Source organism: Mauremys reevesii, linkage group 1, assembly GCF_016161935.1.
Source record: "Mauremys reevesii isolate NIE-2019 linkage group 1, ASM1616193v1, whole genome shotgun sequence".
In the NCBI taxonomy this organism is placed as follows: Eukaryota; Metazoa; Chordata; order Testudines; family Geoemydidae; genus Mauremys; species Mauremys reevesii.
Window position 1 is genome coordinate 58,467,955 of NC_052623.1, and position 15,067 is coordinate 58,483,021.

Consider the following 15,067-nt stretch of genomic DNA (forward strand, 5'->3'; position numbering starts at 1 on the left):
TGCAGAAACACACTGGGGCCCTGGCCCTCTGTGCTAGATACACCAGGTCTGGGCAGGCAGGCTCAGCCCAGCAGGATGCAAGCACAGAGGGGCTCAGTGTGGGGGGACCCAGGTGTGGGGCAATCTGGGTGTGGGCAGCTAAGTGAGAGATCTGGATGCACAGGGGATTGTTGGGGAGTTCTGGGTGCAGGAGCAATGGGACTCTGCAAGGGGGTCCAGGTGAAGGTGGTTGGAGCTCAGCCGGAGTGTCCAGGTGTGGCGGGGTGAGGGTCTGGATGCAGCTGGTTGGGGCTCATTGGAGTGGGAAGCTGTGTGCGGGCCGGCCCATCAGGGTGGTCCAGGTGCAGGGGAGTGGCACTCATTGGTGTGGGGATTTGATGGGCCTGCTTAACAGGGGAGCCCCAGCTACTGCTGCTGTCGAGGGGATGCCACATGCCGGGCTTCCACTTCCCTGCCCTAGTCCCCTAGCCCCTTCTCGTCCCCATCCCATCTCCCTTCCCTACTGTCCCCTGCCCCATTCCCTCTCCACTGTCCCCTATCTCAATCCTCTCCCCACTGTCCCCTGCTCCATCCCCCTCCCTTCACTCTCACATCCCCCTTCCCCTGCCCTATCCCACCCCCTTCCTTCCTCACTGTTTCTTCTCTCCACCCCACCCTGCCCCTTTGCCCTGCCCCAACACAGGCACTCACTGTTGTACAGAAAACAGGATGGCTCCCAGCACACAGAAGGGGAGCACAGCCACCACTAGGACCGAGGAGGCGGTGTCCGAGTGGCACCCTCCTTCAGCCAGGCAGCTCTGAGTTGGCAGAAATGGAGAGGGGCAGTGGCACATGACACGGCATGCCCCTCATGCCTCACCTCTGTTTGGGACGGCAATGTCCATGGGCTTTCCCGGACCCTCCACCTCCAGGGCGGCGTCCCTCTGCTTCCCCATCATTTTCCATAGGGAAGTAAAGAAATCTGCAGGTGGATATGAATTCTGCATGCTCAGTGGTGCAGAATTCACCCAGGAGTAGGAGTTACTATAAAAATAAATAAAATGTGTATGTACTCTTTGTAACTTGGGTGGGCTGAAACAATATTGCATTTTTAAATGGATACTCACTTTTGCCTGGAAGATCAGGTAACTGTTTCCTAAGGCCCAATTCAGCAAAACACTTAAGACAGTGCTTAATTTTAATCCTGAGAATAACCCCATCTCAGTTCAGCAAAGCACATGTTTAAATCCCATTTGACTTCAGTTGGACTTTATCACATGTTGAGCATGGGGTTAAGGGCACTGCTAAACAGAGATTGAATTACTCATAAGAATGTAAAAATGGCCATACTGGATCAGACCAGAGGTCCATCTAACCTAGTATCCTGTCTTCTAACAGTGGCCAATGCCAGATGCTTCAGAGGGAATAAGCAGAACAGGGCAATTATCCGGTGATCGATCTCCCTGTTGCCTATTCCCAGCATCTATCAATCAGAAGCTTAGGGAGCATGGGATTGCATCCCTGACCATCTTTGCTAATAGCCATTGCTGGACGTATCCTCCACAACCTTATCTAAATCTTCTTTGAATCCAGTTATACTTTTGGTTTTCACAAATCCCCTGGCAATGAATTCCACAGATTGACTCGACACTGTGAGAAGAATTACTTTCTGTTGTTTGTTTTAAACCTGCTGCCTATTAATTTCATCGGGTAACCCTTGGCTCTTGTGTTGTGTGAAAGGGTAAATATTACTTCCTTATTCACTTTCTCCACACCATTCATGATTTTATAGACTTCTATCATATCCCCTCTTAGTTGTCTCTTCTCCAAGATGAACAGTCCCAGTTTTTTTAATCTCTCTTCGTATGCAAGCTGTTCCATACCCCTAATCATTTTTGCTGCCCTTCTCCATACCTTTTCCTATTCTAATACATCTTTTTGAGATGGGGAGACCAAAACTGCATGCAGTATTCCAGATATGGACATATTGTGGATTTATATAGTGGCATTATGATATTTACTGGGGGGAGAGGGATAGCTCAGTGGTTTGAGCATTGGCCTATTAAACCCAGGGTTGTGAGTTCAATCCTTGAGGGGGCCACTTAGGGAACTGAGGTAAAAATCTTTCTGGGGATTGGTCCTGCTTTGAGTAGGGAGTTGGACTAGATGACCTCTTGAGGGCCCTTTCAACCCTGATATTCTATGATTCTATTATTTATCCCTTTCCTAATAGTTCCTATAATTTTATTAGCTTTTTTTTGACTGCCACTGCACATTGAGTGGATATTTTCAGAGAACTATCCACAATGATTCCAAGATCTCTTTCTTGAGTGGTAACAGCTAGTTTTGACCCCATTTTTTTATATTCATACTTGGGATTATGTTTTCCAATGTGCACTACTTTGCACATATCAACATTGAATTTCATCTGCCATTTTGTTGCCCAGTCACCCAGTTTTGTAAGAGTCCCTTGGTAACTCTTAGCAGTCTGCTTTGGACTTAACTATGTTGAATAATTTAGTATCATCTGCAAACTTGGCCACTTCACTGTTCACTAATTTTTCCAGATCATTTATGAGTATGTTGAAGATCACTGGTCTCAGTACAGATTCTTGGGGACCCCACTATTTACCTCTCTCCATTCTGAAAACTTACCATTTATTATTACCCTTTGTTTCCTGTCTTTTAGCCAGTTACTGATCCATGACAGGACCTTGCCTCTTACCCCATGACAGCTTACTTTGCTTAAGAGCCATTGATTAGGGACCTTGTGAAAGGCTTTCTGAAAGTCCAAGTAAACTATATTCACTGGATCAGTCTTATCCACATGTTTGTTGAACCCCTCAAAAAATTCTGATAGATTGATGAGGCATGATTTCTCTTTAAAAAGCCATGTTAACTCTATCCCAACAAATCATGTTCATCTGTGTCTGATAATTCTGTTCTTTACTATAGTTTCAACCAGTTTGCCTGGTTTTAAGTTTGGTTTACCGGGCTATAATTGCCCAGATTGCCTCTGGTGCCTTTTTTTTTTAAAATTGGCTATTGTCCAGTCATCTGATAAAGAGGTTGATTTAAGTGATAGGTTACATACCACAGTTGTTAGTTGTGCAGTTTCATATTTGAGTTCCTTCAGAACTCTTGGGTGAATACCATCTGGTCCTGGTGACTTATTACTGTTTAATTTTTTTGATTTGTTCCAAAACCACCTCTACTGACACCTCAGTCTGAGACAGTTTCTCAGATTTGTCACCTAAAAAGAATGGCTTAGGTGTGGAAATCTCCCTCACGTCCTCTGCACTGAAGACTGATACAAAGAATTCATTTAGCTTCTCTGCAATGGCTTTGTCTTCCTTGAGTGCTCCTTTAGCACCTCGATTGTCCAGTGGCCACACTGATTGTTTGACAGGCTTCCTGCTTCTGGCGTACTTAAAAAAATATTTTGATGTTAGTTTTTGTGTCTTTTGTTACTTGTTCTTTAAGTTCTTATTTGGTCTGCCTGATTATACTTTTACATTTGACTTGCCAAAATTTATGCTCCCTTCTATTTTCTCTCTTTAGGATTTGACTTCTTTTGTTTCTGTGTGCCATACTTACATTAACATTTGTCTGAGCACCTTATAATCATTAATGTATTCATCCTCACAACACCCCCTTTGAAGTAGAGAAATGCTGTCACCCCCATTTTACAGAGAACTGAGGGACAGAGACTTCTCAACATCACAGAGGTGAAACAGGGAATTGAACCCTAGACTGCCAAGTCCCTGCCCTTAACCACTGGACCATCCTTCCTTTTGTATATATTTTTAATTTATTTATATATGCTTAAAAGTAGGTTCTCCGGTAAGGAGAAAACTTTAATGACTTTAAATTACTTTAACCTTTTTACCAGAACCAGCCTTCTACTTTGGAGATGTCGAATACTATGTTGATGAGAGTGCTGGCTTTGTTGAGGTGCGTGTCTGGAGAACTGGAACTGATTTGTCCAGAGCTGCCACTGTTACAGTCAGGTCTCGCAAAACTGAGCCAATAACTGCAGAGGGTGAGTGATCATTTTGCTCTAGTGTCATTTTTCCTTAATATGTCTTAACATGGAGCACTGGTACATCCAGTGTGGATTCAATCCTGAATGCTTCTGGTTTAGCCCCAGAAGTGGCTCAGAGAGCCTCAAGGCTAGGCATGCCACACTTGGTGTTTGCTCCGAACCTTTGGACAGGGGCTTCTCCATAGTGTGAAGAAATGCATGTGTGTGGTGTTCAGAAGTAAGAGGAGACCTCTGTGCCCACACTGAACTGCATGCTAGTAAGTAAGGGAGAAAGTGAGCATGATCCGGAACAGAGAAAGGGCATGGACAGGTGTTGAAATGAAAACGAACGAATGGAAATCATGGGCTTTATCCTGGAAGGTGCTGGCTGCCCTCAGCTACCATGAATTTAATTAAAGGTTTAAGCTGCTCAGCACTTCACATGATCTATTTGAGATGCATACAGCCCATTTTTAGATATCAGAGTTATTCCTACAGCTAAGCTGAAGTAAGAGCTTATTCAAATGTGTTTAAGAGCTGCCCTTAGAAGGAAATGGAAGCAATGGCAAATTGTAGCTCCAGCCTTCCAATGGTTCCCACAAACTATTATCTCTCATGGTCGGTTGCTCATTGCCTCCCAATACATGCTAGGCACAGAGTTCTGTGCAGCCTGCAGTTCTTGCTGCCCTCAGCTTATTATATTTAGTCTGTGTCTACCCTTAGAGCTAGAGGAATGATTCCCAGGTCACACAGACACACTCATGTGCTAATTCGAGGAGAGTTAGTGGACTAAAAATAGTTGTGCAGGTGTAGTAGCACAGGCAGCTGTGAGTGGCACCACAGGCTAGTTGCCCCAAGTACGTACCCATGGGGTCCAGGTAGGTAGATAGGTACTCAGCACAACTAGCCCATGCCGCCGCTCACCCACTGCCCATGCTACCCCAGCTTACAAATGTTTTTAGTGTGCCAGCTCCAGGAGAGTTAGTGTGAGTATGTCTATGTGAGCTGGGAGTCATACCCCCAGCTCAACGTGCAGACATACCCTCAGAGCCTTCATCCACATGCTGAAAGGATCAAGCTCTAAATTGGTATCTGGAGCTGGAGACGTACTGTACTCAGTCTGTTTCTAAAACATGGCATTTTATGCTAAAGCGTTCTTTTGATGTGGAGAAGTCATGAAGAGTCCAAATATTTTTCCTAGATGGTTACATTGAGCATGAACAGACGTTAGTGTTTAGTTACTGATATAATTTTAAAATACTCTTAGTTGTCATAAGCCTTCTTGTTATGATGCCCATGACAGGAAGACATAGAGTCTGGGTTTAGCATTAGTATGCCTTCCACATTTTTGTGCTTTCTCTTGGAAAATTAGATTATTAAGATGCCTAAAAAGAATGTCCATTTACTTCATTTCTTAACTATTATTTCACGTGATCCGTTGGGTTTACCTCACCCTAAATATTGAATGTATTTTTGTTGCAGAAAAGCATAACAGCATTATAAGAGTTTAAAGTCAGAACATGTTTTTGGTCTTCACTCACTGGATAACCTGTTAAATAGGTGTGGGGATTGTTTTTGTTTCCTTCAGCAATATGTGTAAGGGTTTTTTATCTCTTTATTTAACAGTTTATTGGAGAAGTAAAACAGACTGTACTGTGATATCACAGCAAATGCACAAAAGTCCACTCTTTCACCTCAGACTTAGGTACCTTTAATACCCGGAACCCAGACACCATGTCCTGTTATAACTCAACATCCTGTCTCATTCACTTCTCTCTAGGTTTTTTTTTTTTTTTTTTTTTTTAGTCCTAGAGTGAACTGGGTATTCTTATCTTTGACACTGAAGTGTGCCAGGTCCCACTTGACATGGTCTGGATGTAATTTGACTCGTCTTTCTCTTGGACTTTCATTAGCCACTGGCCAGCAGGGTCCAAAATCTGTTTGCCTTCCCTCTTCTCTATGCTTAAGTTTCATTCTTGTTATATATCTCATCTGGATATTAGTAGTGTAATTCCTCTTAATCAGCCTCTTGGTTGCTCTGTTTTCCCTTTTTACATTAGTCACATAATCTGCTGCACTGTCCCCTAGAATTATAGGCATAATATTAAATCCTTATTCCAAGGAATCGCCTTCATTTCTGGGATTTCTCTCAGAACACTCTGGTTGGTCCCAAACTATAGTTTACATCTCACTTACAAAGGTTTTACATCAATATAGCTCCAGTCACTTAAATGGTGTTATTCCTGATTTTCAACAGGGTAAGTGAGGTTAGAATCAGGCCTGCTCCAAATCCCTTCTAGGTAAGAAGCTTTTTGCTTTGAATGACCGCAAAAGATCTAGAGAGTTTTAAATGATAAAGTAAAAAGTACTTCTTGACAACAAAAGAAAGAGATTATTTCATTTTTATGAGTTACTGTTATCAACTTCCTGACTTTAGACCCCTTATTTTCTTTAACAAAATGCTGTGAAAAACAGTTCCATCAATGTATTCTGTTTTATGTTGTTTCTTTGTGTAGCTGGGGTAGATTATGTAGGCATCAGTCGTAATTTGGATTTTGCCCCTGGAGTCAACATGCAGACTTTCCGTGTGATCATTCTGGATGACCTTGGACAGCCAGTATTAGAAGGAATTGAGAAGTTTGAGCTTGTGCTGCGAATGCCCATGAATGCCATCCTTGGAGAACCAAGCAAAGCCACCATCTTCATTAATGACTCAGTCTCTGATTGTAAGTATTAATTATTTTCACAGGAAGAAAAATGATGCTTGCAATGCAATAGATAGTATTCTTCCTTCTGAGTCCATATGGAACCAATGTCCAGACATGGTGTTTGGAAACACTACATTGCTGAAGTTGTGATCTTTTGGATGAGGTGTAAAATCAGGTTCCTGACCACTTGTGGTCATTATAAAATTTCTGGGCACTTACTGGTCTACATGTACTCTCAGCTAGCTATAATTTTTCACTTATTTTCCTAAAACCATGGGGAATGTAGAAAATGTACATAAGGACTGAAGATAAATACATTTATACTAGTTTTACATTTGCTAGTTGTAACTGTATAGACATAAATTGTAATATTCCTGATTTATACCAGTATGAGATCAAAATCAGGGCCATAGCTTGTAGTTCTGTAAAGCAATTGTGGTGAAATCCTGGACCCACTGAAGTCAGTGGACATTTTTCCATTGACATGAGTTGGGCCAGGATTTCACTCTTTGAATTGTAGGAAATGTGCTAAATAAATCGGTTGCTACCTGGTGAGGAGTCTGCCACATCATAATCATATATCTAGGAATTGATCATTTTGGATATTTTTTTCCTTCTTTTGTATGTGTGTGTCTAGTGCCTAAGATGCAGTTTAAAGAACCTATGTACATTGGCAATGAAAATGATGGACAGATTTCTGCCATGATATATAGGAGCGGGGATATCCGCTACACATCTACAGTACGCTGTTATAGTCGGCAGGGTTCAGCCCAGGTAATGATGGACTTTGAAGAACGTCCTAACACTGACGATTCCATCATCACTTTCCTTCCTGGTAAGCTACAGTTCTTTGTTAGAATCCTTTATTCTGTCAGAGTTGGTTTTGCTTTAAATCATGTGAGTTTTTTTCTCACAGCAAGGGCCATACCGACTGTTTGGGGGAATAAAATTCTCTCTACACAGAATAGGTAGCGCGTGGGAAGTGGCAGCACAGCATTCCTCACACCATCCTGCCTTAATCCTGAACTAGAGGGGGATCATCTATAGAGACACAAGGGATATCCTTTTGCAAAGGCCCAGCCACTCATCCTAACAGATGGATCCCATTGCTGTGCTGCAGGCAGAACTGAATGGCAGGTGATACCACAGAGGAAACCCCCAGAAGCTCTGGCCCCATTAGGCAGACCATCAGCAAATCCAGCTATCTACCGCTAGAAAGGGTAAACACCTCTTAACTTTGCATAGGGACACAGCTAAGCTAATTATTGCTCTCTGATATTTCTCCTCCTTCTGCCTGCTTATTTCTTCTTTCTCAGTCTGCCTGGGTGGCTCAAAATGTTGAACCCAAAGAAAAAACATGAGGAGATGGGGTATTACTTCTCCTTTGTGGGAAAAATTGCCTGAGTCCCTCTTGGGGATTATCAATCCAAACCTCCTTTTACTTGACTGGAGAACAGGTTCTTGTCTCCTCATTTTTATATGCCCACATTTTTAACTTCTGTTTTTTCCAAGCCCTAAGCAAGTTTTTTCCGCTGTATGTAAATCTTATGATGCAGAGGACCTTCCCTCTTATGAAGGTCCTCTCATGGATAAGTAACTGTTAAAAGATAGAAAACAAAAGGGTAGGAATAAATGGTCAGTTTTCAGAATGGAGAGAGGTAAACAGTGGTGTCCCCCAGGGGTCTGTACTGGGACCAGTCCTATTCAACATATTCATAAATGATCTGGAAAAAGGGGTAAACAGTGAGGTGGCAAAATTTGCAGATGGTACAAAACTACTCTGAAGAGTTACCAAGGGATTGCACAAAACTGGGTGACTGGGCAACAAAATGGCAGATGAAATTCAATATTGATAAATGCAAAGTAATGCACATTGGAAAACATAATCCCAACTGTACATATAAAATGATGGGGTCTAAATTAGCTGTTACCACTCAAGAAAGAGATCTTGGAGTCATTGTTGATAGATAGTTCTCTGAAGACATCCATTCAATGTGCAGCAGCAGTCAAAAAAGCGAACAGAATGTTGGGAATCATTAAGAAATGGATAGATAATAAAAGAGAAAATATATTGCCTCTGTATAAATCCACGGTACACCCACATCTTGACTACTGCGTGCAGATGTGATTGCCCCATCTCAAAAAAGATTTGCAAACTTGACATCATTAAATTAGTCTTGAATAAAGACTGGGAGTGGATGGGTCATTACACAAAGTAAAACCTATTTCCCCATTCTAATTTCCCCCTATTGTTACTCACACCTTCTTGTCAACTGTTGGAAATGGGCCATCCTGATTATCACTACAATTTTTTTTCTCCTGCTGATAATAGCCTACCTTAACTTGATTACTCTCTTTATAGTTAGTATGGCAACACCCATTTTTTCATGTTCTCTGTGTGTGTTTGTGTATATATATATATATATATATCTTCCTACTGTATTTTCCCCTGCATGCATCCAGTGAAGTGGGTTTAAGCCCACAAAACCTTATGCTCAAATAAATTTGTTAGTGCCACAAGTACTCCTCGTTCTTTTTGCTGATACAGACTAACACGGCTACCACTCTGAAACCTAGATATTTGCCTAGTTTTACAACAGGCTACAGAAAAAGCACTAGTGAAGTCAGGACAAACTAAAATTTCATACAGACAATGACTTGTTTATACTACTCTATATACTATACACTGAAATGTAAGTACAATATTTATATTCCAATTGATTTATTTTATAATTGTATGGTAAAAGTGAGAAAGTCAGCAGTTTTTCAGTAATAGTGTGCTGTGACATTTCTGTATTTTTATGTCTGTTTTTGTAAGCAAGTAGTTTTTAAGTGAGGTGAAACTTGGGTTATGCAAGACAGATCAGACTCCTGAAAGGGGTACAATAGTCTGGAAAGGTTAAGAGCCACTGTTCTAAATAGGCTTAAATTAGATAGTAATAGTAATAGATATATATATCTCCTAGAACTGGGGAAGAAGGAAGGAAGAAAGGTCAGTGCCAGCCCCCCCCCCTACACTAGCAGGGCCAATTTTTTTTTTTGCCCCAGATCCCTAAGTGGCCCCCTCAAGGATTGGACTCTCAACCCTGGGTTTAGCAGGCCAATGCTCAAACCACTGAGCTATCCCTCCCCCCAGAACCAAAAGTTCAGAGTAATCACTAATTTTAGGCACATTGTTTTCTGGTTGTTCAACTTGAGACACGTAGCTACTGATCTTCCAAGGTGATAGGCATCCACTTCTCTCATTGGAATCAGTGGGAGCTGAGAGCGATATGAAAATCAGTTGAGCTGCCCTAAATTAAAGTATCCAAAATTAGAGACTATTCTTTAAAATTTGGTCTTGAACCTTTCCTGTTTCTCATTTTCCACCTCTGAAAATGAGGATAATACTCTTCTGTCTCTCAGAGGTGTTGTGAGATATTAGCTGTATAGCTATGTAAATACCTAGTCTTACTATTATAGTAAATATAAATGTTGTTGCTGATGCTATTGCTAGTAATTTCATTAGTTATTTATTTATATAGGGCCAGTACAGGTGCTTTGACCAGTAGAATTGACCTGTGGGTCCTACAGCTTGAGAGAAATGCCTGTAGTACATCTAAAAACAATTTTAAGTTCTGCATGATGTTACTTTGTGCATGATGATTCCAGGTGAGACTGAGAAACCTTGCACCCTCATGCTTATGGACGACTCTCTCCATGAAGAAGAGGAAGAGCTGCGTCTGGTTCTTGGCACTCCAAGAAGTGATTCCTCCTATGGTGCTTCTATTGGTGAACAAAATGAAACCCTGATAAGGATCAGAGATCATGCAGACAGTGAGGAGTTATTTTTGACCATACAAATATCATTTTGACTTTGGTATTTAAAAGCTCTTTTGTGCACACTATTAAACACTGTTTTCTGTTATTACAGAGGCCATTATTAAGTTTGGTGAGACCAAATTTAGTGTCAGTGAACCAAAAGATGTAGGACAGCTGGTGGTTGTACAAATTCCAGTGCTTCGTCTGGGAGACACTTCAAAGGTTTCCATTGTGAGGGTTCACACAAAGGATGGCTCTGCCACCTCTGGAGAAGACTATCACCCCGTGTCAGAAGGTATGACGAGACTCCCTGGCTGTCATTCAGATCAATATCACATCCCATTGATTATTTCAGCCACAATTGTACAGTATTTAAAGGGAAAAAAAGCACTGTGAACTTTTAAGGTTTTAATACTTTTTAGCTGCTTTCATTAGTGCCTTTTGCCTTTGGGATTAATAAGGCCGCAGGAATGGAATTTCATATTTTTTATAGTTAGCTTCCAATAATTTGGAGTTGTAGTGTATTCTCAGTAATTCGGAGAGTAGTCCAGCATATGAATGTTTTTAAAAGAAAGCATTACTGATTCTGAAGTAAGTATTCAGCAATGCAAAATGATTTCCCTTAAACCAGTGTTTCTCAAACTGGGGTTACCGCTTGTGTAGGGAAAGCCCCTGGCGGGCCGGGCCAGTTTGTTTACCTGCCTCGTCCGCAGGTCCGGGTGATCGCAGCTCCCACTGGCCGTGATTCGCTGCTGCAGGCCAATGGGAGCTGCTGGAAGCGGCAGCCAGTAAGTCCCTCAGAGAATGTGCATCTTCTCAGATTTCTGCTCACTTCCATGGCTATAGCTCCCACAGGGCCGCAGACATCCTGGAAACGTATCTGAAATAAACCTCCAGGCTAATAGAAGGGAAATATGAATCCTTTGTGTTAACTGTTAACGTCAAAAGACTTCAGTTTTTTTAATCAACTTTGTTTATTAATGTGCATAGAGATAAACAGATTAATCTCCTTTAGCATTCTGCTTTGAAGCCCTGGGATGGTTTCCTGCAGCCATTTTTCACCTCAGACAAAACTCTACTTTGGGATCATGTAGCCATTCTGAAGGTGCCATATCCATAATGAAACAAATTAATCCCTGATGTAACTCTTTTATAGGGAAGTCAGTGAGTTTACACCAGGAATGAATTAGGCTCATGATGGCAAGTTTCAAGCAGGTGTGAATTTCATTGTGAATGTGCTGAGGGCTGTGGGCATTCCAATTGCTTCTGGAAAACCACTCCATAGTAATTTTGTGGGGGCACAGCTGCTTTCCTTGCTCATTACTAATGAATAATGGCTCCCACCTGTGGAATTCAGCAGCGATCCACTGTTGTTGTTGGGGGCTCTGGGACTAGGCTTTGTCTTTTAGCTCAGTCCACTGGATTTTGTGCCTCCGGCAGTGGAAGAAGATGGTGGTTCAGTTTCTTCAGACCATTTTGTTTTATAACTTTAATTCTTATTTGTTTTCATGCAGTAGTGACTTCATTTCAGCTTCATGCACCTCTCTCCCCCTCTCCTGAGGTGGAGAATCAATGGACTACTGAGGTTCTAATCCTCTGTTTTCTCCAGTACGACACCTCTCAAGTGGACTGTCTGCTTCCCTGCAGAGAAGCCCTGCAAGCATTGAGCCAAGTCCAAGGGGCAGCTTTCTGGGAGATTCAGAGAGCAAACGGTGCCCTGCTTCCTCCCCAAGCCATCAAACCTTACTGTGATGGGATATGGTCTTGAGAGAGTGAGCTATGCCCTGATGCCACAAGCCATCAACCCTCACATTGCCAGGGCATAAGCTGGAGAGAGTGAGCTATGCCTGGCTACCACAAGCTATTGGCCTTCACACAACCAGGAGGTTGGCTTTGAGTCAGGCAGGCATGTAAGGCCTCAACCCCCTCCTGAAGCCATGATTCCAAAATGAGAAGCTCAACCAGGAGCGTGAGGATTCCCACAGAGAGGGGAACCCCCTCACAGCCGTCTCAGGGGAAAGTCTTGCAAACTTCAGAGAGTTTGAGTTTGAAAAAGGCAAAATCAAGTGCCCCCTTTGTAAAGCAGCAACTTGAATTGTTCACTTCCACAACTCTATGTGTGACATATCTGAACAAAAACAGAGACATGGCTACATGGGTTCGGACCTGTGGGTCCATTGAGTCCATTGTTGTGTCTGTGACAGTACCAGTACCAGTTACTTCAAAAGAAGGTTGGAGAAACTATGTAGAGAGCAGTCATGGTCCTCACAGGGGAAGTCTCCTCCTACCTCCCATTAGAGGCTGGCTTATTACTGAATCAGGAATATCTATATCCTTCCAAAACTAGGGAGTAACCTGAGGTCACAACTTCTCCTCAGCAGTGGAAACAATGTCCTGGGAAGGGGAATAGAGAGCTGAAATCCTTCTCCTACTCCTCCAGTGACGCAGAAGGCACTTCAGACTTAATAGACAACTCCATTGCACCTGCAGAAAACACTAGACTGCTTAAAGCGGGGACTCCTTCATCCAGACATGATGACCTACAGTAACAGTAACGGAAGAGAAGTGTGGTTTGACAGAGTTATTCAGTTGGCCTCATATGCGGGCAGAACTCAACCCAGAAATTTCAGTTGCTGATCTGGTCAAATTTACATTTCTGGTGCAAGGGGAAACTGAAAACTCTTTGCAAAGAAACTGCCTCTTGTCTGTATAGTGACAACGTATTGGGGCCTTCTCGTGATCTCAGCTACTCTAGAGTTGCTACTCTAGGATGGCTGATTGGAATCCTACAACTAAAAAACACAGAAAAGGGCATAACAGCCCTAGTGGTAGTTTTTAGGCAGAGATATCTCTCTCCTCATCTCAAGATCATCAGGTGTCAAGATTACTTAGAGTGACAGATTAAACCTGTGGCTGGCCTTGCTAGTCACCTCCTGCATGGCAGTGGGGAGCACCAGCCACTAGCTGCATGGAGGTGGGATATAACCATGCAGCCCTCCATCCCCTCAGGACAGAGACACGGCAGTGAGGCTGCACCCAACCCTGACGCAGTGTAAGGGCCGGGTCTTCCCCAGAAACACTGGGGCCCTGTCACTCTGCATTCGGCACACCAGGTGTGGGCAGGCAGGCTCAGCCCAGCAGGATCCAAGTGTAAAGGGTCTTAGTGTGGGGGGATCCAGGTGTGGGGTGAGAGGTTTCAGTGTGGGGCAGTCTGGGTGCAGGCGGCTCACTGGGGGATCTGGATGCACTTCTCTTCCCCATCCCTTCCCCATTGCCCCCTTCCCCATCCCCGTCCTTCACCACTGCCTCTTTTTCTCAGCCCCACCCTACCCCCTTGCCTTATCCCACGATGGGCACTCACTGTTGTACAGAAAACAGGATGGCTCCCAGCACACAGAAGGGAAGCACAACAGGCACTAGAACCCAGGAGGCTGAATCCAGCTGCAAAGTCAGTGGAGCTGAGCAGCACCCTCTTTCAGTTGGGCAGCTCTGCGTTTGCAGAAATGTGGAGGGGCAGTGGCAGGTGACCCTGTGTGCCCCCCAACACCTCACTTCTGTTTGGAGGGCAAATGCCCCCGCAAACTACATCCATGCACATCCCCAGGCCCCCACCTCAAGTAGCTTCCCTTTGCTGCCCCATTACTTTCTGCAGGGAAGCAAAGAAATCTGCGGGGGGACATGCAGTGGTGCAGAATTCCCCCAGGAGTAGCTGTTGTAACGAGGAATAGCTTATTCTTTTAGCTCCAGAAAACTTTCTGGTTTAGGTAAGTTCTTCTTTCTACAATTCCTGAAAATTAGTTCTCCTGTCATTTTGTTTCAGCCCTTAATACTCCTGTGGAAGGTGGTGGCATAAATAGATTTCTAAACGGATATTTCAAGCATATGGAGTACACATGCAACTCACTTGTACCCTGTTCATCTCATTCTGTCCCAAATGCCAAGGTCTTAGGGCCTAAAAGTTGCTGCAGGCAAGATGTTAAAATACTGCACAAGTTGCCATACTAAGCAACTGAGAAATTACTTGTTGAGACAGAGTCAAGGCTCTCTCTGTAAGCTCCCTAGGATCATCATGGGGAAAAGGATATGAGCCTCATCCGAGGAAGATTTATAAAGTAGGTTTCCATTCCTCGGCAGAGATGTCTATTGGCAGGAAGCTGTTGCTAGGTTGGTTCCAAATAATTCTGTAATATACAAAGTTCTTACTATATATTATGGGGTGAGACTTCTTTTGGCACCTATTATCCTACTCTAATAACAGTTTAAAAACTCTATTTATCCTTTGCTTTTTTCTTTCTGTGAGTCACTGCTTGCCACTTCTCATGAAAAGAAGAGTGAGGAGAGAAGCTGTGCAGCACAATGAGAAATTTCTTAGCTGAAAATTCCCTTTCTGCTAGCAGTTTATCTCCTCATTCCACCTACCCTGGTATTCTGGGAAATGACCAAATGCTAATAATCAGGTGTTGGAATAGTTCTGTCACTTTGGAAGAACTCTTCTGGTGACCTGAGCTGAAGAGCAGGATTTGGTCCTGAAGCCTCCAGTAAGAACACTGGACCC

The 15,067-nt window shown here is 43.1% G+C and overlaps 1 protein-coding gene across 1 annotated transcript in view; it reads left to right on the forward strand.

Annotated features, from left to right (window-relative positions):
- The window catches only part of FREM2 (FRAS1 related extracellular matrix 2), a 206,137-nt gene that overhangs the window by 145,438 nt on the left and 45,632 nt on the right, over positions 1-15,067 (forward strand). Inside the window, exons 7-11 of the mRNA XM_039505462.1 lie at positions 3,872-4,021; positions 6,520-6,729; positions 7,349-7,546; positions 10,363-10,527; positions 10,625-10,807. Of these exons, the coding sequence (XP_039361396.1) occupies positions 3,872-4,021; positions 6,520-6,729; positions 7,349-7,546; positions 10,363-10,527; positions 10,625-10,807 (906 nt within the window). The remainder of the gene's footprint in view (positions 1-3,871; positions 4,022-6,519; positions 6,730-7,348; positions 7,547-10,362; positions 10,528-10,624; positions 10,808-15,067) is intronic.